Raw genomic sequence first — 24,629 nt, 5'->3', positions numbered from 1 at the left:
AATATATATACCAGCCCATTCGTAGCCTTAGCCTTTGGCTGCACGGTGCAGCCTTGCCGCTGCAGGCAGCTTATGCACAGTTGCGTGATGTATAGTTGCTAATGTTGCCAATGGCTGGAGGCAAACGTGGCATTACGGTCAAGGAGACAGTGAACCTTCAATCCTGATGCTCATTACTTGGGCAGCCCTTCGCAAGCTCTAGACGTAGGTAAAGTCGAAGAAGTCGAAGAGGAGCCTGGAAGTGAAGCGCTGGTGGATGACAGCACGGGCCAGCGAAGTCGCAGAGGCTCAGCTGTGCCGCGGTCTCCCCGGGCAGAGCTACCATTGTTTTGTATGCATTGTGGCCGCAACATCCTGAGCGCTCATACCCTTGGCGAATGGCGAGTCCACTCCTGGAGGACGGCGTGAGTTATACTCGTAACAAGCTCCAAGTGTGTATACTTACAGCTTACGCAGGCTTTCGCCCAACTCCGCCAGCCACTAGACCCTAAGGTGCAAGAACAACGAGAACGAGAACTGGATGAGAAGATCCACGGTCTATATGAAAAGTCACAACAACGGCAAGCCGAGCTTGTGAGACGTAAAATCCTGGGTACCTTCGACCATACAGCTCACATGACCCCCAGATTGGCCTCAATGCCACGAAACCAATAAGCCTCTCCTCCATCCGCCTCCTCGGCGCCCAACATACCCGCCATGCCTTCCTCAGCAGCATACTAGACCCTCTACTCTCCGCCAACCGTTCACCAACAGATACAGAACCCTACACTCTCCGCTCCGCCCTCTCCGAACTGAACACAGCCATAACTCGACTGAACAAGCTCGATATTTTCCAACATCCCATCTCAACCTACATAGACGTCTCGGAACCCACCGATTCCTCCACGACACCCACTGACCATGCCATCTTCATCACCGCGAAAGAACGAGGTCGGTATACGATCAAGACTGGTACGGAAGCGGGAACAGCTGAGGGTTCCGCGTACGTGAACGCACAGCTCAGGAATATCTTCGGAGGAGCGGAGAGCTTGACTGCGCATGCTAGCTTGGGGACGAGGACGAGAAGTGCGTACAGTGCAAATTTCAGCACGCCTATCTTCGCAAATCCAGATCTGAGATGGGAGCTTGGTGGGTTAGCGAGTAGTACCCTGAAGCCATGGGCTTCACACGAGGAGGTGCTAAAGGGTGGCAATACACGATTTGCGTGGCAGACTGGTGAGCGAAGTCGACATGAGTTCCTGTACTCAGGACTATGGAGACAGGTCACTGGCCTGGCGGAAAGTGCTAGTCCTAGCATACGGGGTGACGCAGGCGATTCATTCAAGTCCGCATTATCGCACACATGGACGACGGATACAAGGGATGTGGCTATGCTCCCCAGCTCAGGCTATCTACTTAAGACGGTGACGGAAGTCGCAGGACTAGGGCCACTCAGAGGCGATGTGGCATTCGGCAAATTCCAAATCGACTCCCAGGCAGCGGTACCGATACCTATCCCTGGCATAGAAGGCGACAGCGGTGTATCCTTCACTGCTGGACTGAGAGGTGGAGTCATGTACCCTCTCACGCCAGGCGGACGGTCACCACCAACCCATAGCAGGATCAATGACCGTTTCCAGCTAGGGGGACCGACAGATGTTCGTGGTTTCCGCCTAGCTGGGCTTGGACCTCGCGATGGCGGCGATGCACTTGGCGGCGATGTCTTTGCTGCTGGAGGTGCCTCGTTACTCCTGCCGTTGCCACGAGTCGGTAAAGATACACCTCTACGACTGCAGGCTTTTATCAACGGTGGACGACTGCTCGCCTTGAAGGAGTCTGGTGGAAGTGGTACTTCGGGTTCGGGGCAGGAGAAAGCAAGACAAGCGGGTGGCGATCTCATGGCTACTGTCGGCGAGCTGACGAAGGAATTACCTAGTGCTGCAGCGGGTATTGGACTTGTGTATGCACATCCTGCTGCGCGTTTTGAGCTCAACTTCAGCTTACCGCTTGTTGTGCGGAAGGGTGAGGAAGGGAGGAAAGGTCTCAGCTTCGGTGTGGGTATAGATTTCTTGTAAGAGTATCGGATTGCATGGCATTGTACATGAGAAGACTTCTCAGCCGGAATTTATGCGTTGGTCTCTCAGATGACTGCTCTTTGTACCGACTGATTACATAAGACCTTGTCTGAGCCTGACATCTTCCTGCTTGCTCTGTACAGGATTCCTCCTTGTCTTTGGTGTTTGACGAGTGACGAAGGAGTGCCTCAGAAATGTCCTGTACCCCTGCTGATCTCTATCACGGAGGATGCCGAAGTGCTTGAGCGCCTATTTACCTGCAAGTCATCCCGTTCGTGGCTTGACAAGTACAACATCAACCCTCGATGGCGTCACGTGTCGCGAAACATCACTTCGATTCCCCAGCAAGTGACACGGTGATCTCCCAGTCCACGGTGGCGACTTCGAGTGCCCGACGCGAGTTGCGATGGAGTTGTACTCAGCCGGGATCTCCAAGGATCGTGAGCCAGTCGTTGCAGATTGACGTTGCGACCCGTCAGGCTTCAGGCACGCCGTGGGCCTGAACACAGGAACAAGTAAGGATCATCGGTGGCATGCAGTTACACGTTGTGAGTAGGCGGAGTAACAATATGTGGGGTTATGAGGAGATTGTTTGTACTCCTTACTCTGAAGTACTGTTGAGGACTGTGACTTCCGTCCCTGTTTCCTCATATCAATTTCATCGCTACTTCCTCATCAAGTACCAAAGCAATTGACTAAAGCTATTCGATCCGAACATCACCGTCCAATAATTTGCTAGCGAAGATGTATACCACGACGATCCTCACCACGCTCCTTGCCACTCTAGCAGCAGCCTCGCCCTACCCACGTCAAACACCAGTCCAAACCAACTTTCTGCTTGTAGCGACCTCCCAATGTCCATCCACATCCAACTCTTCCGCCCTAGCAGATGTCTCAGCAACGTCCTTATTCGACCCTTTCAACCAAAAGAACTACCTTCTCCGCCTCATAGCACCAGGCTACGGCAGCCTCCCACGCTTCAACCTCACGAACGGTGATTTGCAGTCTGTTGCTCCCGGAATCGAGGGTGTAGGAGTATATGAGTACAATTCGACTGGTGGTGTTGCCGAAGGAGATGAGTTGATGTTCTCGCCGAGTGCGGAGCCGGCGGGCAATCTGGCCTTGAAGAATGGGTATCTGCTTACCGTTGATGGCGAGGAGGAAGGTTGGACGATCTGTGATGGGCAGCTGGAGGAGAGTGTGGTAAGTCTCGCTTTACTTTGATATGAGGTGGTCGATTGGCTAATCGTGTGCTAGATCTACTGGAAAGGCAACGATTCGAGTTGCGAGCTCACATATATTCATGCTGTGCAGGATGCGCCGTACTAATGTTTGACGCTGTTGCAAAAAGATGGATAACGCTGCGGCGCTGGCGTCCGTACAGTCATGTAATCTAGAGCATAAGAACGACTAGAAGTAATGATACTAGATGACAGAAATAGTTCCTCTACGAAGCACCCACATCAAGCTCGAGTCTTTGGGTATGAGTGCTCAAATATCCTCTCAGCCTCCCTCACAACCCTTCGATCATCCTCGTACGTAATCGTCCGCAAGGCTTCCTCGAACGTCAACAAAACAGCCTCATAAACATCCTCCTCACGCGCCTTCGCCACACTCTCATCAATGGCACCAATGTACCACCAGATCACCTTCACCTGTCCAGGACCAGTATGCCGCACCGTCATCATGAACTGCTCGCCCTTCTCCTCGTGGTCTAATGGTCCGAAAGTATTGATGCCTGCGGGCGGCGCGCGAGTCTTCAATTTCACGTCGAGCAGATGGCAGGTGTTACCAGTCTCTCCTGCATTTCGCGCACTGCAACGAAGGTGCGGTCCTCGCCAACATTACGACGGCCTTTGGGGAGAAGGTAGTTGTAGCCGTATCTCCCCTGTTGGCCTATGAGGCAGATCTGACGTGTGCTTTTCTTGATGGCGATAGCGCCGCAGCTTTCGGTGAAGTTTGGGGCGGTGTATTGCTCGGTTTGGAGGTTTGAGTTTGCCATTGGGTGTGCTGGGGATGCTTGTGAGCGAGGTAATGTGGTGATGGATGGCATAGATATTCATCTGGCATTTGCTTGCTATGACTCATGCTGCTTACTTGGAACAACGCATGTATAAGACCGTGTATCCTGTCAGTTCATTGTTACATATGGTCCAACAGGCTGTACCCAAGGTAGCCATCAGAAGTCCGCCAGCTCAACAACCTTCCACACGTATTCTCCAAACCTGATCTCGCTCCCTAGTGCCAATCTCCTTTGCTCTGTAGCTGCTCCACAAGGCATCCACGAATCGCCCATCCTCACCACTCGCTGCCAGCCCTCCTTTTGAGCAGTGCCCATCCACTCCCACCTTTCCAGACTAAAGTGGCTACCCGCTCGCAAAACACCCTGCACGAACTGCCCCATCCTCACAACCATGCCCCTCGCTTCATGCTCATCATCATGAAGCATAAGCACTACACACTTCTTCTTCCCCGCCTCGCCCTCCTCTCGATCATCGGCACCATCGCTTTCGTCTTCGGGGACCACTTTTGCCACCCCGTCCCTCCATACCTCCTCGTAGTCGGTCTCCTGCCCCGTGGCGGGATTCACCATCCTCCCCTTCTCCAGCGTCCGTCCGTCCGGCATCTCAAACATGTCACCTTCATCCTTCACCTCGTCGACATTTCTCGCGCGATCCGAGACCCAGTGTTGCCAGGTGGAGTGAGCGTATGGCTTACCATTATCATCGTGCTGGAGTTCCGAGTGCGAGAATCCTGCAAAGGCCCAGTCGAGGCCAGATAACAGTGGGACGGGAACTGTGGTTGAACTCAATGAAAAGTCTTGTTTAGTGACATTAGACTTACGGTTTGATTTCGTCTCATTTTCAGAACCCTTGAGTATTCTGATATCCACGAACCGATTCTCGCCTGATGTCAGCACGAGTGTAGATGTTGGCTCGTCTGCTTCGTCAGGAAGCCAACGGATCGAGTCTCTAATTGATATATTGGGTGACATGGTTTGTGGCGATATCATTGTGCTGATGAGTTTTCGTTTACGTGGGAGTCGAATTTGACAAGCAAAAGCCAGATACACATGTACATCGACGTCACTTCACAGGAGAACATGAAGTAGGGTGAAGTATTCATATCAGCGTAAGGCTATATTTGCCGTATGTACACTGTCCACAGATTCGGTCCATGGGCATTATTCTCAGTACTATCCTCCGTACCATTCTTGCTCTCGCGTACATTTTCTAGACTGCAGCCCCCAGGCTCATCCGCCTCTGGTGCAAACTCGAACTACCAAGAACAGGCTGAAGAGCCGCAATTATTGGAATAGCAGGCACCGGCGGCACACTGTTGTCAAACGGATCGGTTGCCTCCTCGTAAGCAGGCGTAGGTGGAATCATGCTAAGCTTGTGCGCCATGTAGTCCTGATGCGCAGGCATGCTTGTCGGGCAGCCGTTACTGACACTGTTGCGCACGTAATTCGGCGTGCGATAGACTGGATTGCTAGGCAAAGAGCTTACAGAGCCATTACGGGTGAAACTGGCGTTGTTGCCGTCGGCGGATGCAACACTAGCGCTGCGGCTGTGAGCTGGGCTTGTGCTACTCTGGCTACTACCAGCGAAGGCGCTGGAGAAGCGCCGGAAGATTGCGCCACTAGCAGAAGCGATACTTGCAGATCTCGTGCCTGTTTCTTTCGCTGACGAGCTGCTGCCCGTGTCCATGAGAGAAAAGACACCTTTCATGCCGGTAATGGCGCAAGTCACGGAAGCACGAACAGTGTTCCAGGAGTCTTCGAGACGGATAAAGTCGTCCATTCTCATTTCGATCTCGTCCATCTGCATGAGTGAGATCGCCATTGCATCTGCAACGATAGTGGTACCCGTGATCCAGACGTTGACTGCCAGGTCTTGCAAATTCGGTGGTTGCAGGTTGATCAAGGCGACGGCGGAGCTTGCCATCTTGTCGATAGCCAAATCTGCCATGTTCTTCTGCATGGTAATGTCAACGTAGAGCTTGGACCTGTCGACATCTTGGTTGCCATCACGCATTGAGTTCTTAAGGTTTTCGTAAACGTTCTTGAAAGCATCCTGATGTACATACGCTAGGCCTGCGTTTAAGTTATCCATGGCAGCAAGCAAAATATCAGCGTCGTCGCCGAGAGCATTGCTGAGTGTGGCGACATGATTCGTGCCCTCAATCAAGCTCCCTGCTTGCAGTGTCTTGAAAAATGTAAAGTCACCGCTTCTACTGGCAGCATGGAGATTGTGTCGGATCAATGCCACTCGCTGCATCCAGTGGAGCTGCTGCTTGATATCTGACGACATCATGAATGTTAGAAAGCCAGTGATCCGAATGGCGTGGTCTGGACTGGTTGATGCTGTGGGACGCCGAAAGACGAGAAAGTAGGTACAAATCTTCGACAGGCTTCAAGGCGCATTGATTGAAGGCGCATTGATTGTGTAGACACAGACCGGACAGTGGCTGCGAGCTGGAACTCATTGTCAACACACAAAGGTATCAAGAGCATAGTCAGCGGAAGAGGCGTTAACAGCCCAGAGTATTGATCGTTGTTGTAGATGCAATAGGTTCATGCACCCCAGGCGGGCTTTTGAAGCAGTCGGTAGCGAGGATTGAGGAGCTCTACCTGGTAGCCAGGTCTTATCGTGCTGCTTGCGGAAGTCAATTGATTTATGCTGTGGAGAACAAAGGCGAAGAAGCTGGAGCGTTGTTGTTGGTTTCAGTCGTCACGACAAATCGTCAGAGCCTCGTCATCGCCAAGGTTGCACTACAGGTCCCAGTAAGAATGTAGGAGGACTTGGAACGCATTGAGATGTCGTCCTGAACACGGCTCCATCGATAGGGGCTAACAAACGATCCATGCGGCTCGCATGAGAATGGCTGCGGCGGTTGCACTCTCATATCACGCCGAGACGCTACTCGGTCGTGTGCGTAGTGATGTTCCTATGTCGCTGATGTTGCTGCATGTCCAGAAAATGAAGGAGAAGTACATGTAAGGATGAAGGTGAAGTGGGATGAACTCCAGGCGGCACCATTCCGCTTCGACAACGTGGAAACCACATTCGAGTACACCTTTCACCAACAAATGTTTCTCTGCCCAGTCATTGCCGCCTGGTTCCCTGTCCGAATAGTACCTAGCACTCCATGATCATGAGATAGAATAGAGCTCTCCCACTCACCCAACAGGTCACAAGCTCGTTAGTTACAAGTGCCCAAGCACCGAACATCAAAAATCATGGCCTCCTACGGCTACCAACCAAACCCCCAACAACAATCCTCCTACGCCGCACAAAACAACCTCAACTTCTACCAATCGTCATATCCACAACAACCAGTCTCAGGGCATAGCACACCTTTCCAGGCCGCTTATGGGGCTGGTGCACAGAGCGGGGCTTACCCTCCACAGGCTAGCTACCCTGGGGCAGCAGGAGGGAACTATGGCTTTGGTGCTTTCCCTGGACAGCAGGGTGCGAGTGGACAGATGGGGACAGGACAAAGTGGCTTGAGGACTGGGTGGTTGGCGGCATTCGGGACGGAGGGGTACGAGGGTGAGCCGCCTTTGTTGGAGGAGCTTGGGGTGAATTTCCGACATATACAGACGAAGGTGCGTTGTGACGATGTTGCAGCAAACGCTATGTGAATTGTGAGCTAACAAAAATTGTAGACACTCACAGTCCTGAATCCAATGGCACGAATAGACCAACACATCATGGACGACTCGGACTTGGCAGGACCCTTCCTCTTCTGTGCCTTATTCGGCACTTTCCTCCTTCTGTCGGGTAAATTATGGTTCGGCTATGTCTGCGGCCTTGCAGCACTGGGAGCGTTCAGTCTGAACTTCATCTTTAGTATGATGTCTCCGCCTCTAAGTCAGGACGAAATGAATGCCGCACAAAATCAACACAGCAGCCATTACGGTTCACCGAGTCTGAGCTCGACATTGACGCTTGGACGGTCGAGCTCGGTGCTGGGGTATTGTCTTTTACCATTGGTCATTGCGAGTTTGCTTGGTGTGATGCTGCCGCTGGACAGCTTACTTGGGTACTGTCTGGTATCACTTGCGATTGCGTGGTGCACATACTCGAGTTCGGCGATGTTTTGCGTGGTTGGTAGGATGACGAATATGCGTGGTTTGGTTGCGTACCCACTAGCATTGTTTTATGTGGGTTTTGGCATCATGGCAATCTTCAGCAGCAGAGGCACCGGGAGGCTCGAGGCTATGAAGGCAGGGACGTGAAAAGCGTACATGTTACATTTTGATTGCAGCGTTTACCATGGAAGATGACATGTAGTTCAAGCAGCCACTCGGTTCTGCTTGCGGCTGGTTGTGGCAAACCACAATACCCTACCAGCGTCCAAACCATACTCTCGCGCACATTCTAGCATATCCCGATCCTTTGCTATGACCTGACGCAGCTGCCGCCCTTCTACGGTAATCGCGTAGTGGTTTGCTCAAGGTCAATCGTAAAATCGCTCTTCCGGCCTTCTGAAGTCATCGCCCGAGCTCACGCCCGCTGTTCAGCTGCGGTCTTAGTCCTTCGAGCTGCTTCACATTACTTGGTGTACCGAAGCTAAAGTGCCTCGGACCTGCAATCCTCGCAATGATGGTCTCTGGGCCTGTCCGGCGTACTCTTGCGCTTCTCCTTCCACATTGCCAGACTGATTGCGTGGCGCGTTTCACGCTTTCTAATTGGCAAGCACTTAGCCAGCACCCTTTCGGCCCAGTCCTCGAACTCATTTTCGAGCTTTACATTATCCCAGTCCTCGGTTCTGGCCTGCAACCCCAGTCTAGCTACTTGCCAGAGCCCGTGTTACTGCTCAGAGTAACGCTTCACAGGCAGATCCTCGCCCACAAAGATTTTCAGAACACCCACGGCTTCGACATCTCGATATAGCTTTGCCAATGGCAGCCATGTCGGCACGTCGGACCACGTGTACTGAGTCAACACTCTTTTGAAACGGGCAAGCAGGCTCAAGGCGTCCACATCGCTGATGAGGAAGCGGAGCCACTGGCAGAGCGGCCGATGTCGTGAGAGGTGTACTTGACGGCGAACGTATGCGAGGTATAGTATAGCAGCTTTTGCTCCTTGCGGATCCACTTTGAAGCTTGGAGAAGAGCTGGCTCTCGCCATCGAAGACGTGGGCCTTTCTTGTAAATCGGTTTGCCGTTGGCGTTGTAGATACGCGATCCACGATATCTGCCGTACCTTAGAACTATGTCGCCTTCGTATGTTGATCGACCAGGATTGTCGACCAGCACAAGCTTGTAGATCACGTTACGTATTTCCGGTGGTAGTCTGTAGAGTAGGTTGTGTTGTGGGTGGCCGTTGGTCGGAGTCACAGTGTATCTACTGCTAGGAGTGCAAGTATCAGTTGAGCTCTGAGGTCCACAGTTCCAACCCTCGAACGTACTTGGTGCGCTGCCACTTCTTGCTTACAGGTTGCAAACCACCAGCTTCCTTACTTACGAGCGCGGTTGGTCGTTTCTTTCCCGAAATCATGCTGAATGCCGCTCCAACGATGTTAGAAGCTCGAAGACTTGGAAGATGTAAGTGAAGTGAAAGGAGAAAAGACCAAATGTTGAACTTCATGTAAGCTACCATGATACCTTGACCATGCAGACTTCAGGCAGTGGCCTTGGAACTCATGTGAACTTACTGCTCGAAGTGAAGGCGCAGACGGGTGCAGGAAGGCCATCATCCAATTAGTTCTCATACAAAATCTGTGTATCACCATCCCCAAGTTCCTGGTCCACCTTTCACACTCTCCTTCTCGATATCGCTGGTGGTCCACCCTCCGTAAAAGTCACCAGGCTGCGGCTCAACCTTTTCACCATCAACATAGCAATCCCACGGTCCCGCATAGAAGCTCAAGTAGCTCTTGATATCCTTGAAGCCTGCCGTAGGTGACTCGTAACTCCAGACTCTGTTCTTCACGACTTCACCAGATTTAATTGGGTTCTCGAGCTGGTAGTAAGTTGCTCGTCCCTTCCATTCGCAGAATGAGCTGTTACTCGTAGTCTGCAAGGGGATTTTCAGACATGATTGTGGCAGATAGTAGGTTGGTGGATGATATGTCTCGAGCACCCAGTACGCCTCCTTCGTATCAGCTATCGTGTGTCCATTCCACTTGACTTCTAAATGTCGCGGCGTCTTTTCGCAACTCGGTGGCCTAGGAAATGATCTTGGATTCAACTTGGGCTTGGTTGCGGTCGCCATGGCTCGTCTAAGCATGCGGACTACCGAGAGTCTCTGAATATGCTTGCCTATCAATTAGGGTTGGTGGACTTATAAGTGTGTGATGACAGAGAAGGGGAGCAGTCATGTATATTAAGGTCAAGACATGATGTCAGCATTCGAGAACGCCCGGGCCATGTTGATTTCGTCTCGTCTTTTTGCTCTGCCGAGGTCTTCTTAGCACGCGATTGATGTGGTTTGTCATCGCAACGAGTGGCTGCCGACGAGGACATATATGTAGTACTGATTCTCCATGAGAGGCAAGTGAATCTTCTTGCCCAGTCTCCCATCATCGTTCCCTTGCCTACGAGCCAAGATCCATCTCAAGCTAGTGACAAGAAAACCTTGCCCATCACTCACGCCAGGACGCTTCTATCAACATGACTGGAGCCGGGAGACTCTCGCAGCCATTGCAGCTAGGCCACTGCCAGCTGAAGCACCGCATGGCCATGGCTCCGCTTACGCGATTTAGGTCCACAATGGACCATGTGCCTGGAAAGCATATGGTGGAGTACTATGAACAGCGTGCCTCAGTCCCCGGAACTCTTCTAATCACGGAGGCCACTTTCATCGCACCCCAAGCTGGAGGCTACAACAATGTACCCGGCATGTGGAACGACGAACAAGTATCGGCTTGGAAGCCGGTCGTGGACGCTGTTCATGCCAAGGGCTCCTTCATCTACCTTCAGCTCTGGGCGTTGGGACGTGCCGCTGGAGCAGATGCAGCTGCGAAGAATCTGCAGCGAGAGGGTCCGTTTCCCGTCGTCAGTGCGAGTGCTCAGGCTATCAGCTCGGAATATGAGGAGCCGCATGCTTTGACCAAGAGCGAGATCCAAGATTTTGTTGGCTACTATGCAAATGCTGCGAGCAATGCGATGAAGGCCGGCTTTGATGGTGTAGAAATTCATGGTCAGTATCGATTTGAGGGGCATGTGAGTGGTTGCTGACGAACGAAGGCGCCAATGGATATCTTATCGACCAGTTCTGGCAAGATGTCTCTAACCGTGAGTGATTCCTTCCCGACTGTCGTGAACCGTGGCTGACGAGAACTTGTTGGCGGCTAGGCCGAGACGATAAGTACGGAGGCAGCATCGAAAAGCGTGCTCGCTTCGGCCTCGAGGTCACAAACGCAGTCATTGCGGCCTGTGGTGGTGACAGCAAGAAAGTCGGAATACGTCTGTCACCCTGGAGCACCTTCCAGAGTATGGGCATGAAGGATCCTATCCCTCAATTTTCGCACGTCATCAAGGAGCTGAAGAAACTGGACCTGGCATATCTCCATCTGGTTGAGTCTCGAACATCCGGGAAGAGTGCTGTCGACGCCGAGTACGCCACTGTCACCGGTCACAACGACGAGCTGGCTGAGATATGGGGCACTGAAGCGCCTCTCATACTTGCTGGTGGCTTCGATGCCGAAAAGTCCATCAAAGCTGTCGATGAGGTCTACACCAAGGAGAACATCATTATTGCATATGGACGATTCTTCATCAGCACACCTGATCTCCCGTACAGGGTCCAACATGGCATCCCACTTACGCCGTATGACCGCAAGACATTTTACAAAGCAGAATCACCGGATGGATATATCGATTATCCTCTTAGCAAGGAGTTTCTGGGGCAGGAAAGTAGACTGTGACCTTGATACATGCCACGAGCAATTATACATATAGACAATAGACATTACTAACATAGCAAGTCACTCTGGAATTAACGATACTCGGCATTCCTGAACACAGAAGTGCTCTTTTCACTCCTGCATGTCAACCGGACATCGTATGCTCTGGACTAGCTCTTGGCGTGCAAAGCTTTCAAAGACCTTATGTTGGTCTCGATCGCTTGTAGTAGTGGTAGTATACAAATGTTCGTCTCGCAAACATTGCTTCGTCTCATATGTGCAGCAGGTGGCATAGCGGCGTCCTCCTCGAGATCAGTTCTTCGGCTTCATGATGCCGTGCAGCTCTCTATGGCTGTCTATCGGCTCCTCCGTGACCTGGGATGATCGTTAGAAAGAATCAGGGACTTAGAATACATGAAACTCACCACTCCAGAAATCCTTGCCAACCTTATCCTTCTCAATGTCTTCATTTCGATCCTTTGAAGCGGCTTGTTCAGCTCGTCGATCTACCTCCTGATTGTGCTTCTGCACTTCCTCCGACGCATGTTCTTCTTGAGGCGGAGACTCATTCAGAATCTTGGGCTGGGCGGCTTGCGTACCTTTGTTGTTGCCGCTGTTATCGGACTTTGGCTGTTGCTGTTGTTGACCACCTTGCTGTGTCTGCTGCTCGCTTTTACCCGCAGTGGAAGGCGGTGGTGGACCGGGATGTTCGAGATGCTCGGAAGGGTTGGGGCCGCGGTCCTTGGGTGCCTCCTTCACCATGTCGCCCTCTGGTGAACCATAGTCCTGCGAGGCATAGCGACGACCGGCGAAGGCCACGCGAGGAGTCGTACGGCTCAATGGCCGGAGGAGAGGCTGGCGGACAGTTCTGAGGAAAGACATAGTGGACAATTGATTGGTAGATTGGTAGATTGATGTTCGTTTGATGGTGTCGTGCTTGAGTGAAGCTATGGCATCAATACGTCACAGTGCAGCGCACGGACACATCAGATCTACGAGCACGCGACCTGAGACAGAGGTTGAAGATTACTCCTATGTCAAAGGCGGTACTATCTACCATGCCGTAAGTCCAGAATATCAGCAAGTCTAATCTCGTTCTTCCCTCCCCAGCCAGCTACGCCTTGCTCAACATCCGGCCGAACCTTGACATACCAGCCCCATGTCCGACCATCAAGTTCGTCAGAGGTCAAGGTGCACGTCCACGAGTTGTACAGCATGTCAAGCGCACGAAGCAGATGGCCTAAATTCCGCTCTTTGATCGCTAGTCGAGATGCAGCAGAAGTCTTGGTTCCCTTCTCGCCTGCTGGAGCATCGAAGGCTTTGACCATATATGCTCGAGCAGATTGTGGAGTATAGATTGGGAGGTTACTGTTGTTGCCTGCTTTGGCATTGGCCGCTGAGATGTCGTGCTTATTGGACTTTCTTAGAGCTTCGAGGTCGAGGGCCCATAGCGCTGGATGCTCTTCTTGTGCTTCGGCTTCCTCGAATTTGACAGCCTCCCTGTCCGCATTGGCTTTGAGCTTGCTCACTTGCTCTCCAGAATCATGTTCTGGTGCACCATCATCCGTCGGCGCATCTTCTCGCTGCCACTCATAGCCCCATCGTCGCAGCACAGGTAACTCCTTGCCCATGATCTTGACTGTCGGCTGACCCTCGGCGAGCCTCTGCTCTGCCTCTACCTCGCCACTGTCGAGCGTCTGAATGCCTAAGCTTACGGCTCTCGATCGACTGCTTGTACTAATGAATGCTTGGGCAAGACTCAATCTGCTCGACAGTGGCTGCTCCGGCATTGCGTATCTCAACAACGTTAATGTGAAGGCAAGGAACAGCGGAGCCCGATTGCTATGGACCACAACTTTCGAGAGTTTATCTTCGTCTAGAACGCTAGTGGGTAGCTCCAACGTCGCTTCCAGGTCAGCTGGCGGCGCAGATGGATCTGCATATCCAGAGGTCTTCTTCGACTTCTTGGGCGAAGGAGTAATGTCTTCGCCCGCTGCTCGCTTCTTGGACACCCGTTTCGCTGCACTGATGATTTGCTTGCATACTTTCTCGTCATTAAACATGGACTTCAAGTCAGTAGCCTTAGCTTTCGCCAGCAGTTCTGGTGATCCTAATTGTGCCGTTTGTAGCTCTTTGACTTTGCTCATGGCCTACCTTCATCAGCCCACGTTCTGAAGCGCTCTCGGACTCATGATGCCTACAGTAGTCAACGGAACTTTGGCATCCTGGGAAAGAAAGCGCAAGAGCGCTTGTAACTCTGCTGCTCCTGCCATTGATATATTTGTCTAACTCGTCGGTAGTTAAGGAACAGATGCTCATATTAGTTCGAACGCGAAAGAGACACGCTCGCGTTGATCGACGTCATCGTGCATAAGCTCGCTGCAAGCATTTTGACTTCTTGAGTCGGCAATCGAGACTGCAGAGGATCAAAACATGACAGAAACACATGCGCTTCTTCCAACCTTGAAAGCCGCTGAGAGATGTTCAAACCGGCATGTCGTGAGTTGCTGCTCTCAGAGGCTGTGCCACAGGTCGAGCACAATCCCACCAAGTGTCTTGGCAGCAGCAAGCAGTACGACGACGACCATGGCAACGGACGCCCACAGGACTGCTGGAACAAGCTACCGAATCATCAGCGAGCCAATTCTGTGGAAGAGCACAAGTAACACTACCTTGTGTCGTGCTTTGCGCGGGTATGCTTCACTGGTTTTGCCCGATACGTACCTAGAGGGCAACATGTCGTACTGTGCCTCGAGGAACTGGCCAGGTATCACCTGTCAGATGAAGTCAACGTCCTGAGATGTCGTTATTGAGACGACCTACCTCGTCCTCTTTCGAGGCGCCAATCCTGCTTCCTTAGCTATAGCGGAGGCCTCCTTGATCCATGCTGCTGCTCACTCCTCTTGGCCCATATTGAGCGTTATAGACACGTCCGTGTTCCATGCTACCGTCGATACTGGTATGTCTCCAGATGTTTATGCTGACAAGCAATTTAACATCTTCTTCTGATACAGTATGGCATGTGCTGCTGGAGAGCACATGTTTCAGATTCGTATGCACAATCACCGACCATGTTTTCGACATTGTATCTTCTCCTGCATGCCGCCCACGGCCCTGAAATCGACATGACAGACCTCCACCATAACTTCGCTGTTTAAGATTCGCAATCGATTGGGACGACCCCTGCCTCGAGCGCCGCCAGTCGGTTATCGACCTCTTCAGGGGTCGAACAGTAAACACATACCGGGTATGCGCTGCCACCGACAATGTTGACTCTACAGCTCCCGCTCACTAGGACATTGCACACGCATACATCAACGATACAGCGGTCAGCTGGGTATGTGCGGTAGTCACCACTGCGTCCAACGTCTTTGAGATATTCGTCACTAGGTACCTGTTCTCACGACCGTATAACTCGCCAGAGAATTTCTCACCTGCACAGCTCCTTTATAACACCCACCTCTGGACACAATCCCCAACCAAACCATCGACAAGCTCTCCGTGACAACACAAACATCGCGACACAATATCGAGAGATTGACTCATCACACACAATGTCTTCACAGTCTCCAATTCTCAGACTACCATCTGAACTACTGCGCGAGATCAACGATCACTTGCTGTCGATCAAAGATTTGCTCAGGCCCCGCTTAGTGTGCCGCGCACTCGGCGAAGCAGCTCTCAAGACACAGGCTATGCGATTTGATAGTATATACATCGACATCTCTCGCGATTCCTTACAACGATTCGAGGATGTCTGCGCCAGTCCACCACATGCTGCTGGCATCAAACATATCATATACATACCGCCCTTGATGGACATTGATGCCACAAACGAAGACCACTTGGCGCCTATGTTACAGTCTCAATCCGGGCGCAAATGTCCGATTCCATCCTTTCTTGAAGGTGTGCTGGAAGACATCAGAGTACAGCAAATTGAACAGCAGGACCTTCTGTCATCGAGCGAGATCGAATCGCGTCTTCTCCAATGTCTGCCGCTTCTTCCAGCGCTGCAACAGCTATACTCATCGCCCAAGCCATGGGGATCAAGATGGGATCATGATTCCCTCCTCGAGAACACGTACAGCAAGCGCCGTTCATGGAGCAATCACCGGGGTGAGAGCTCCCTTGAGGGGCATAAGGATATGACCATGGGTGAGGTACTGTCGGAGCAGACGCTTAGGTGCGCACGCTTCAGTCTATCCGTCATGGATCGACCTCGACTGTTCGCCGAGCCCATACTCCTCCTGAAGGCGCTCGCGGCGGCCGCGTCTACTGGCAGACTGAGTGGCCTACACCTCGCTCTGTGGATGCCCATATCATTTCTAGGGTCGGCATGCACTTCATATCTATCGATTCATCCCATCATCGCGCGAGATGTTTTCAGCTGGGTGACCAGCATGAGTCTGGAAGTACAGCCCGATCGAGAGCTGGACGCCATCATGCGTTCCGACGAGCCAGACCGAGATTCCGCAGACACCACAGCCTGGGTACAGCTTTTGCGGAGACTCGAACGACTCAAGGAGCTGATTGTGCACTGCTTCGAATACGAATCCCGGTTTGTGACAACTGACGTTCTACGTGAGCTCTTCTTCCCACGGCTGGAGCTATTGACTATTCGGGGCTGCATCACCTGGTGTACTGACCTTGATTGGCATATTCGCGGCCCAGCACCCAGTGCTAGACTAGGCTGCTTGGGTATGCATAGTACTGAAGACCTTGTCGGGTTCCTGCATCGACATGCCAAGACGCTGAAAAAGTTGTCCATTCATCGCGCGAGTGGTATACCTCCTGAGGACGGTGTGCCGAAGGTTGAGTCTTTACGAGGATTGCTCGACACCATTCGTACTGAACTCACCGACATCGAGAAGTTGTCGATCGTCGAAGTGTTGTGTACACGGGAGCTGATTAGAGAGCGTGACTTGACGTCTGATGAAGAGAATCACGATCCGGTGCCTTTCGAGGCCAATCGCCTCGAGGCGTCGACTTCCGATCTAGGAGAACTGGCGCAGGAACAGGGCGCTATCGCCGGGGAGTTCATTCTGACAGAGCAGAGCGATGATCAGGTGCCTGTCCAGCTGGCGAGGAGGAATTTCTGTGGATACGGTCAGGCACCTGAGACCACGACGGGATGGAGAACGATCCTTAGACTTCGTCTACGAATTTGGACCAGCGATTATGAAAGCCCAGAAAGCCGTGGCATGTCGGGAGCGACGACAATAACTTGGTGTGAGGCTATGAGAAGAAAAAAGCTTTCGCATAGCAGACACAGCTTTGATGTCCTAGTTGGCTTCTAGCAAGCTGAAGAACTCATTGCAACTCAGCATAAGCCAATTACACAATATCCAAATCATCATCATCCTCATTCAACTTCAACTCAACCCCTCCACTCTCCCTCCCGGGCTCTCTCAAGCCTTTCTCCGCCAACAAGAATCTCGCTCGCTTTTTCGTAGGACTACTGAGACTCCCGCCCGCACTCCCATCCTGTGACCGGGCCCTGATCGCAGGAGGTCTAATCGGGTCCAGTCTCGTCTGTCCTCTCTCAGGACTGGCAAGACGCTTCGCAGCAGTGGCAGAAGGTTTGAGAAGGGCACTTTCGACCTTTCTTGCGCCACCCCAGCCGATTGCATCACGGCCGGATGTTGTGAGGGCGCCGAGGCCAAAGTGCTTTTTGCGTTCTTTTGAGGGACTGAGGTGAGTCGTGCTTGCTTTGTTACCCAAGAGTCCCAGATCAGCAGCTTTGGGTTTCTGGAATAATGCCTTAGCTTCCAGGCTCATCGTAGGCGCCAGGCCAGTCTTATCGCGCAAACATGCAGCGCCGACACTGTCACCTCCATCTCCAAGCTTCGCGAGGGTACGCTGCAGTTTTCTCTCTTCCTCTTTGGCTGCGATGCGCTTCCGACTGGCCTCGTGCTCCGCCCAGCCATTGAGCTGATTGCGATCTTCAGCGTCCAGGAGGTCAGCAGCCGAGGACCCAGTATTGACAGAATACAAGGTCCCGAACTCCCTTGACTGCGTAATTCCACTGCCAACACCGCCTTTGCCCTTCTGTTGTTGTGTCCTCATCTGCTTATCGAACACACCGGCTTCACGACTTCGACTCTTAGCCCTGGAGTCCGAGTCACCACTAGAGGTACCACGCCACATACCGTTGACCTCCATCCTTCCCTTCCTCTGCTTCTCAATGAATAAATTGAGATGAAACTCGCAGATCTCAGTGCTCCTCTTGTCGATCCACTCGCCGCAGTGCTGACCATCTTTCTTCACACTATTGCAGTAACCAAGATCGCGCACCATACCTACCTCCATTACGCAGTCCTCCGAACTTCCAAGTTTGAGACTGAAGCGACCGGAGTGTTGATTTGTCTTAGGAGGCATGATGTCCGGATTCAGAATGGCAAGTAAGGTGCCCGGTGTGAGTTTCCAGAACTGGTCGAAGGCTGTGCCGAACAGGAAGCAATCAACTTCCCACTTCAGATCGCAGAGCTTGAGAACCATGAATTTGTTGCGCGGTGCTAGGGCATCATCCTGTGGCTTTCCTTCGTCCGAGGTTCGATGTGATTGCTTCTGGTCGTACGGGGATGATTTTGATGCTACAATGGCGAAGACAACCCAGTCGCTTTCGCAATCAGGTGGATCATAAGAGGGTGCTGTGACTTCTTTGAGCAGGCGAGGGAGGGTGTAAATTTCCTTGTCTTCCATGGCGCGGGCTATGTCAACGTGAGGAAGGTGGCGTCTGGTCAAGTGAAGCTCCGAGAAGGTTTCATAGCTTGGTGTTGATGTTATTTCGTTTGAGGTTTCGTTGTCCTTCGAAATGTTGCTCGAGGAATTGTCAGGTAGCTCATTGGATTTGTGATTGATGCTTTGGAAGAGTCCATTCGATTTTGATGGTGCTTGGGCGTTTGCTTCCGAACAGCGAGAAGGTCGACTTGATGTCGTTGAAGCATCTCGGGTTTGACGTGGCGTACCTCGCGTTTCTCGCACTGACGCTATATTTGAGATCTTCTCACTCCCCTTCGTGCCCTGCTCTACCTTACGCGCCACTTCGCCAAAGCTTGACACTACCTTATCAAAGCCTTTGTTTCGCACTCGCTCGATCCGATCATGCTTGGCTTCCTGGTCATCGGCACGTTGTTGTGTAGCTCGTAGCCTGTCGTTGAAGCTCGGTCGAGGCATCTCATTGTGGGAAGACTCGGACCTTTTGATCTGCGAGCCATCGCGGGCTCGTTTGAGGGACACATCCCCGGCCAGAGCACTGCTGTTGAGTCCGAGGCGTCTCCGAGCAGGAGAAAGTTGTTCCGCAGGGTCAATGCGGTTTTGAAGGGGTGACAATGGAACCTCGACATGCGCTCTCCGAAGGTCAGGTTGTGACAGCGAAGGGCGCAGCGACTTCCTTGGAGAGGTCGTGACAGAGTCAGTCCCTGATGCTGCCCTACTGCTCCCGGCGTTCTCGCCTGAAGCCGCAGCGAGCTTCTTGCGCTGGCGGATCTTCTCAAGCTTAAGCTTCGCCTCTATCGCCGCCAATTCGAGCTGTGCCTGCCTCTCTTCTTCATCCAGATCCTCCATCTCGTCCTCCGATCCGCCGGCCATTGCCTGCAACGCTCTCGAGCTATGCTGCGTATTCTTCATAGGCGAGGGAGATGTTGACCTCTCTCGCTCCCTCGTGCCGCGATCCTGCCACTTCTTCCTTCCGCTTGGCGAAGACAGTAGGGCCTGGAAGGGCGACTTGGGCGGCCATTGGGTGTTGTTCTTGTCCGGGCTGATCTTTGTGCGTGGTGACTCTCGTACCACCACCATCTTAGCACAAGATCTCTACCACCTCTCGTCGAGCTTTACCAGCGATACCGGGTTGTCTAAGCCATTGTTGTTGTGGTCAACACTAAGTGTTTCACAGATACATCATGGATCATGCATGAAGCTCAATCAATTTGGCTTAAGTTTACCCCACAGCCGCGCTTTGACGCGTGTGCAGCGCGTATCACTTTCCACCATATGGAATCGTTGTCGCATCGACAATAGCAAGAGAGGCTCTGAGCGGACTCTCGCAATACTCACGCCCAAGATGAAGACTCGGGCCAAGAAGACAGCTACGTCTAAAGCGCCGCCTCAGTCACAAGAAAGCAAGGCAGAATCTACCAGCAAGCACACGCTTTCGGCCGCCGAGCAGAACCCGCCTACAGCATTTATCCTAACAGAAAGTACATCGGCAGATGGCCTGTCTCGCTTCGTCACTCTTCCACACCCGGCCGCTGGCAGATCGCATCGATACTATGTCGACCCCAAGCAAGGGTGCTATGAGCTCACGAAGGTGTCAGTCCCGAAAAAGGCATGCAGAAGTATGCTCTTGACTCCAGACTTCCAGGATGATGCCATTGGTGCCGGAGATGGAGAGAGAGAGAATGGCTATATGCTAAAAACGCCAGACCTCATCATCGCGACGCCTGTCGACTCGCTATTTCTGATGCTTCCTGCTTTATGGTCTGCCGGCAAATCAGGAGCAGGCGAGGAGTGGGCGACGTTCTACGACAGGCTCTTCTCGGACGAGAATAATGGCTATATGCATCTAAGACAGATTTTCCGGTCTGAAGCTGGGAACGATCTAGAAATAAGGATGGAGGGGAGGATGGGAGCTGTCTGCGACAATCTGGACATGGGGGAGGACAAGCTGTACAAGCTGAACATTGACAAGCTTGCTGCTGTCTTGCTGCAGAAAGCCAAGAGGATGGTAGAAGTTGGCCTGCCGGTAAGCATGGAAGAGCACTTTGTAAGGATTCCACTAGAAGTGCCCGAGATCAGCTTGAGGCGAGAGGATAGCAGCATCAGCATGGTGGAAGAGGCAGATGCCGCCGAAGGTGCAGGTCCGCAGAAGAAAGCACATCAGGCCAACCAAGAGCTTGCACATCTTCTGCGCATCCGTACAGCTCTCAAATACCTCTGCACGAACTACATCCCACCAACCTTTGCACCCAGACTCCTGGCTATCATCTTCGACACTTCCGAGCCACAGGCCATCGATTTCGCACCTCTAGACACCCATCTCGCTTCCATTACGAAGCTCAAATCTGAAGCACAAGCTCTGCGCTCGATCAGCGACAACATCAGCCGAAAACGAGCTGGCGGTCAGGACGAAGAAGGTCTGGAGAAAGCAGAAACCAAGAGGAGAAAGAAGGAAGAGGAGGAGAGGAATAAGAAGAATGTTAGTCAGGGGGTCAAAAAGCTTGCGAAGGCTGATACGTCTGGGATGAAGAAGTTGAGCTCGTTCTTTGCGAAGGGTGCGGTGGCGAAGAAGGGGTGATGTGAATGTGTTGTGGCGGTCGAGACGACATGATTCGGTCCGACATTCCTCCGAAGTGCAGCACTTTACGAAGGAAACATTCGCAGTCCAAATACGAACTGCTCGTGGATCTCCCGAATCATGATGGACAAGCCGAACGATAGAATCTATCTGCACGTCGACTACGAAGACGCCTATGTGCAGCCATTGGTTCTAGCGGCCATAAAGTCTCGACTTCCGCCAGAGCTTCTGGTATTCATCCAAGATAAAGAACCGGAACAGCCACTCTCAAATGCCAAATATCTTCAGTGGCGACAATACGAGCAAATCGACTTTGAGCATCTCCTGGACAATCCCAGCACATCTTTGGCAAACAGCTACATCATTCGCAAAGCTCTGATACGCAAACATTATCTATCAACCACCATCTCGCATTGGCTTACCAAGAATCCGGACTCGATACTGAAAGATCATGTAAAGCCTAGTGTGGAGTTCGAGGTCGATTATGCTGAGTTCCTGGACGATGCTCTGGTGGAAGCGTGGGAGCTTAAGGAGTCTTGGGCCAGGAATGCTGCGATTGATGACGAAGGGGCGGGCGAGCGTGGTAAGGGGAAGGAGTGGTGGATCCTGAAGCCTGGCATGAGTGAACGTGGGCAAGGCATCAGGCTATTCAGTTCCGAGGAAGAATTGACTGCCATCTTTGAGGAGTGGGACCCGCCTTCCGATGATGAGGACGAGGACGAGGGCGATGAGGCTCAAGCCGACCATTCAGGAGATGAAGGCGGCGAAGACCGAGTTCCAAAGCCCACAGATTACGAAGATGACGGCAACAATGGAATAATGACCTCTCAACTCCGTCATTTCATTGCTCAGCCCTACATCCATCCATCACTCCTTCTACCCCCACCACATTCTAGCGCGGACCGCAAGTTTCACATCCGGACCTACGTCGTCGCAGTAGGTGCCCTCAAAGTCTACGTGTACAGACCCATGCTAGCCCTCTTCGCAGGAAAGGACTACACGCCACCTGGTTCTGCAGCGAGTGGCGAAGAAGACTTAAGCAGACATCTAACAAACACATGTCTCCAAAGTGGCGAACGCGAAGGCTCGGTCGAAGCATTTTGGGATCTGCCGTCTACTCTCCCGAACCTCAACACCGCAGAGAATACCTCTGACTGGCGCCAAGACGTGTTTGAACAGATCTGCGCCGCGACAGCAGAAACGTTCGAGGCGGCCGCTAGAACCATGTCAATCCATTTCCAGCCCTTGCCAAACAGTTTCGAGATCTTCGGCCTGGATTTCCTGGTAGATGCACAAGGCACGGCGTGGTTGCTCGAAGTAAATGCTTTCCCGGATTTCAAGCAGACGGGCGATGAGCTCAGTGGCTTAGTGGAAGGGCTGTTCGAGGGAGTCGTGGATGTGGCTGTGCGACCTTTCTTTGGCGTCAATGGTGTGGAGCAGGATAGTACGGAGATCATCAAAGTTCTGGACGTAGACCTTGGTCGTAGATGACGGCCTTTGAATGCAGAGGTAAAGCCCGCGCCACGCACACCGGAAATCCAGGTCAATGCCAGGCAGTATTAACCGTGTCTATGACAACCTAGATACCGATGCTTGTCCTTCTCTCGCGCTAGCCTTATGGAACACTGATTCACTACATAATCGTAACAGAAATTGACTCGCAATTTGGGCATCGTCATCGATATGTAGCCAACACAAATAAGAACGCCTTGTTGCCGTACATTCATTAACTTTTGCCGCTTCTGGAAACGTCCATGCTAACTTGTGACATTGGAAACAAAGGACGTTGTTCGGCGAGGGGCCTGCGACCAGGAAAGCTGTCTCCCCTGATGCGGCAAGAGTCAGGCAAGGGAACCGGCCATATCGTGTACGTGCTGCCGTCATTACTATCATTGCGACTCCTTTGAGGTCAGGATCTCGAAAGCCTGTCCCTGACCTCCCCGCGAGCTACCATGGCTGTCCGCGGACTACCATCGCTGTACCGGCGATGTGTCGGCATGCCCTGGATTCCGCCCATTCCATCGCCGGTACTGCAAGCCCAGACGAAGCGACCGTGGTCTTGTGATGAGGGACCGTAATTTGCTTACATAGGTAGTTGTGGAGATTTGCTTACTGGTGGCTGCACGGGTCTTGAATGGTAGAGCTCTGGTGGTGGGCTAGTGATATACTGTCGTTGAGGAGACTCGGTCCGAGCTTTGGTGCCGGGTGGCCATGTGGCGCCTCCGAAGGAGATCTGAGGCAGGTGGCGGTATCATGCGTCCGGGGCGTAGTTTGGGTCGATGAAATGGTACCCGTGTGGTGAACTTGGGTCGTACATGTCCATTGGACTTGTGGAGACGGGGGAGGTGAATGGCTTGTGTCGACCTGCTGCGGTACCGTGTATGGGTTGGACTGGTCTTGAGGCGAGTTGTGGAAGGTCGAAACTGCTTCCTGTGGCTTGCGAGAAGTAGGGCATGGTTCCTGCATAGGCCTGCAGGTCTGGTGAAGGAGACCAGCTTTGGAATGCGGTCATTGAGCTTTGATATTGTGGTGAGCTCGACTCGGAATAGCGACTATTGCTCAACAGTCATTCAAGTAGTCATCGCAACTCAGGCGCTAGTAGTTCACCTACCCTGTGGACCCTTCAATAGAACGCGGTGCCATATCCTCAGTAACCTGCTCGACACTTTCGCCCAACCTCAACCGAGCTAGCAGACCGGCGGCCTCGTTGTCAGTGCCACTCTGTAGCCTTTGAAGCACACTCATGACGCGATCGTAGTCTCGACTCTTCACCTCAAGCTTCTGTTGTAGATTCTGCGTTCGTGTGACGCCTTCGTCGGAGACATCATAGACGCAGGTGACGTTACTCGCCTCACAGCGAGCACAAGACGGGTGTTTGCCGGAGCACTTTGCAACTGTCAGCTTACGTTCGCGCGATTTGTGAGGTATTGTTGTTCGTGAAACGTGGGGTGTATGGCGGAGGGAGTGGTACTATAGGTCGATGGAGTGCTGTGGAGATTGCTGAGCTCTCGACAAGCTCTCGCCTACGCGGCTCCTCATGAGGCGGGTGGCACAAGTGCACGGTGAGTTTGCGCGCCTGCTCATCACTTACTTACCTTGGCTTTCGCGAGACGACATTTGGTACAGGCATTTCGTGTCAAAGCTGTCCTTCGACGTTTCTTGCGAGCGGGCGCTGAGTCGCCGGAGTCGTTCTGACTGGTACGTGGGGACGGGCTGCTCTCGAAGTCAGTCGTTCGCTCGCTGACGATGCTGAGCCCCCGCGTTTTCGATTTTCTGCTGGGCAGCACAATTGGAGAGGATCCGACTGGCATGGCTGTCTACATGGCTGCGCGGTCCCAAGGCAGCAGTAGCGTGTCAGTACGTGGTTGTACGCGAGCCTGTCGTAGTCTGTCTCTCGGCCGTGTCTGATTGACGATGGTGGG

At 52.6% G+C, this 24,629-nt stretch overlaps 16 protein-coding genes across 16 annotated transcripts; 7 read left to right on the top strand and 9 right to left on the bottom strand.

Moving 5' to 3' along the window:
• Positions 1-377: 377 nt before the first annotated feature.
• Positions 378-2,054, top strand: LTS14_003055 (uncharacterized protein; the record flags this gene model as incomplete). The annotated part of the gene is made up of 3 exons (XM_064835760.1): positions 378-404; positions 457-573; positions 627-2,054. 3 exons carry the CDS (start codon positions 378-380, stop codon positions 2,052-2,054), a joined length of 1,572 nt encoding a protein of 523 aa, XP_064696810.1.
• A 744-nt stretch (positions 2,055-2,798) lies between these two features.
• Positions 2,799-3,383, top strand: LTS14_003054 (uncharacterized protein; the record flags this gene model as incomplete). Its single annotated transcript, XM_064835759.1, has 2 exons — positions 2,799-3,257; positions 3,312-3,383. The coding sequence occupies 2 exons, from the start codon at positions 2,799-2,801 to the stop codon at positions 3,381-3,383; spliced, it is 531 nt and encodes a 176-aa protein (XP_064696809.1).
• A 134-nt stretch (positions 3,384-3,517) lies between these two features.
• On the bottom strand, positions 3,518-4,056 carry LTS14_003053 (uncharacterized protein; the record flags this gene model as incomplete). Its single annotated transcript, XM_064835758.1, has 2 exons — positions 3,518-3,811; positions 3,847-4,056. 2 exons carry the CDS (start codon positions 4,054-4,056, stop codon positions 3,518-3,520), a joined length of 504 nt encoding a protein of 167 aa, XP_064696808.1.
• Positions 4,057-4,233: 177 nt separating this feature from the next.
• LTS14_003052 (uncharacterized protein) lies at positions 4,234-5,049 on the bottom strand (the record flags this gene model as incomplete). The annotated part of the gene is made up of 2 exons (XM_064835757.1): positions 4,234-4,850; positions 4,899-5,049. The coding sequence occupies 2 exons, from the start codon at positions 5,047-5,049 to the stop codon at positions 4,234-4,236; spliced, it is 768 nt and encodes a 255-aa protein (XP_064696807.1).
• Positions 5,050-5,287: 238 nt separating this feature from the next.
• LTS14_003051 (uncharacterized protein) lies at positions 5,288-6,367 on the bottom strand (the record flags this gene model as incomplete). The annotated part of the gene is made up of 1 exon (XM_064835756.1): positions 5,288-6,367. The coding sequence occupies one exon, from the start codon at positions 6,365-6,367 to the stop codon at positions 5,288-5,290; it is 1,080 nt and encodes a 359-aa protein (XP_064696806.1).
• A 929-nt stretch (positions 6,368-7,296) lies between these two features.
• On the top strand, positions 7,297-8,298 carry LTS14_003050 (uncharacterized protein; the record flags this gene model as incomplete). Its single annotated transcript, XM_064835755.1, has 2 exons — positions 7,297-7,665; positions 7,726-8,298. The coding sequence occupies 2 exons, from the start codon at positions 7,297-7,299 to the stop codon at positions 8,296-8,298; spliced, it is 942 nt and encodes a 313-aa protein (XP_064696805.1).
• Positions 8,299-9,033: 735 nt separating this feature from the next.
• LTS14_003049 (uncharacterized protein) lies at positions 9,034-9,562 on the bottom strand (the record flags this gene model as incomplete). The annotated part of the gene is made up of 2 exons (XM_064835754.1): positions 9,034-9,415; positions 9,474-9,562. 2 exons carry the CDS (start codon positions 9,560-9,562, stop codon positions 9,034-9,036), a joined length of 471 nt encoding a protein of 156 aa, XP_064696804.1.
• Positions 9,563-9,790: 228 nt separating this feature from the next.
• LTS14_003048 (uncharacterized protein) lies at positions 9,791-10,279 on the bottom strand (the record flags this gene model as incomplete). The annotated part of the gene is made up of 1 exon (XM_064835753.1): positions 9,791-10,279. The coding sequence occupies one exon, from the start codon at positions 10,277-10,279 to the stop codon at positions 9,791-9,793; it is 489 nt and encodes a 162-aa protein (XP_064696803.1).
• Positions 10,280-10,776: 497 nt separating this feature from the next.
• On the top strand, positions 10,777-11,933 carry LTS14_003047 (uncharacterized protein; the record flags this gene model as incomplete). The annotated part of the gene is made up of 2 exons (XM_064835752.1): positions 10,777-11,206; positions 11,362-11,933. The coding sequence occupies 2 exons, from the start codon at positions 10,777-10,779 to the stop codon at positions 11,931-11,933; spliced, it is 1,002 nt and encodes a 333-aa protein (XP_064696802.1).
• Positions 11,934-12,258: 325 nt separating this feature from the next.
• LTS14_003046 (uncharacterized protein) lies at positions 12,259-12,794 on the bottom strand (the record flags this gene model as incomplete). The annotated part of the gene is made up of 2 exons (XM_064835751.1): positions 12,259-12,287; positions 12,338-12,794. 2 exons carry the CDS (start codon positions 12,792-12,794, stop codon positions 12,259-12,261), a joined length of 486 nt encoding a protein of 161 aa, XP_064696801.1.
• A 167-nt stretch (positions 12,795-12,961) lies between these two features.
• LTS14_003045 (uncharacterized protein) lies at positions 12,962-14,059 on the bottom strand (the record flags this gene model as incomplete). The annotated part of the gene is made up of 1 exon (XM_064835750.1): positions 12,962-14,059. The coding sequence occupies one exon, from the start codon at positions 14,057-14,059 to the stop codon at positions 12,962-12,964; it is 1,098 nt and encodes a 365-aa protein (XP_064696800.1).
• Positions 14,060-15,466: 1,407 nt separating this feature from the next.
• On the top strand, positions 15,467-17,209 carry LTS14_003044 (uncharacterized protein; the record flags this gene model as incomplete). The annotated part of the gene is made up of 2 exons (XM_064835749.1): positions 15,467-16,470; positions 16,621-17,209. 2 exons carry the CDS (start codon positions 15,467-15,469, stop codon positions 17,207-17,209), a joined length of 1,593 nt encoding a protein of 530 aa, XP_064696799.1.
• A 37-nt stretch (positions 17,210-17,246) lies between these two features.
• LTS14_003043 (uncharacterized protein) lies at positions 17,247-19,709 on the bottom strand (the record flags this gene model as incomplete). Its single annotated transcript, XM_064835748.1, has 2 exons — positions 17,247-18,173; positions 18,216-19,709. The coding sequence occupies 2 exons, from the start codon at positions 19,707-19,709 to the stop codon at positions 17,247-17,249; spliced, it is 2,421 nt and encodes an 806-aa protein (XP_064696798.1).
• A 265-nt stretch (positions 19,710-19,974) lies between these two features.
• On the top strand, positions 19,975-21,207 carry LTS14_003042 (uncharacterized protein; the record flags this gene model as incomplete). The annotated part of the gene is made up of 1 exon (XM_064835747.1): positions 19,975-21,207. The coding sequence occupies one exon, from the start codon at positions 19,975-19,977 to the stop codon at positions 21,205-21,207; it is 1,233 nt and encodes a 410-aa protein (XP_064696797.1).
• A 123-nt stretch (positions 21,208-21,330) lies between these two features.
• Positions 21,331-22,698, top strand: LTS14_003041 (uncharacterized protein; the record flags this gene model as incomplete). The annotated part of the gene is made up of 1 exon (XM_064835746.1): positions 21,331-22,698. One exon carries the CDS (start codon positions 21,331-21,333, stop codon positions 22,696-22,698), a length of 1,368 nt encoding a protein of 455 aa, XP_064696796.1.
• A 760-nt stretch (positions 22,699-23,458) lies between these two features.
• On the bottom strand, positions 23,459-24,518 carry LTS14_003040 (uncharacterized protein; the record flags this gene model as incomplete). The annotated part of the gene is made up of 3 exons (XM_064835745.1): positions 23,459-23,759; positions 23,819-24,093; positions 24,303-24,518. 3 exons carry the CDS (start codon positions 24,516-24,518, stop codon positions 23,459-23,461), a joined length of 792 nt encoding a protein of 263 aa, XP_064696795.1.
• Positions 24,519-24,629: the final 111 nt, after the last annotated feature.

This window comes from Recurvomyces mirabilis (assembly GCF_035927965.1).
Source record: "Recurvomyces mirabilis strain CCFEE 5264 chromosome Unknown scaffold_6, whole genome shotgun sequence".
NCBI classification, from domain to species: domain Eukaryota; kingdom Fungi; phylum Ascomycota; class Dothideomycetes; order Mycosphaerellales; family Teratosphaeriaceae; genus Recurvomyces; species Recurvomyces mirabilis.
The sequence above is the reverse complement of the archived record's forward strand: the minus strand, read 5'-3'. Positions and strand labels throughout refer to the sequence as shown.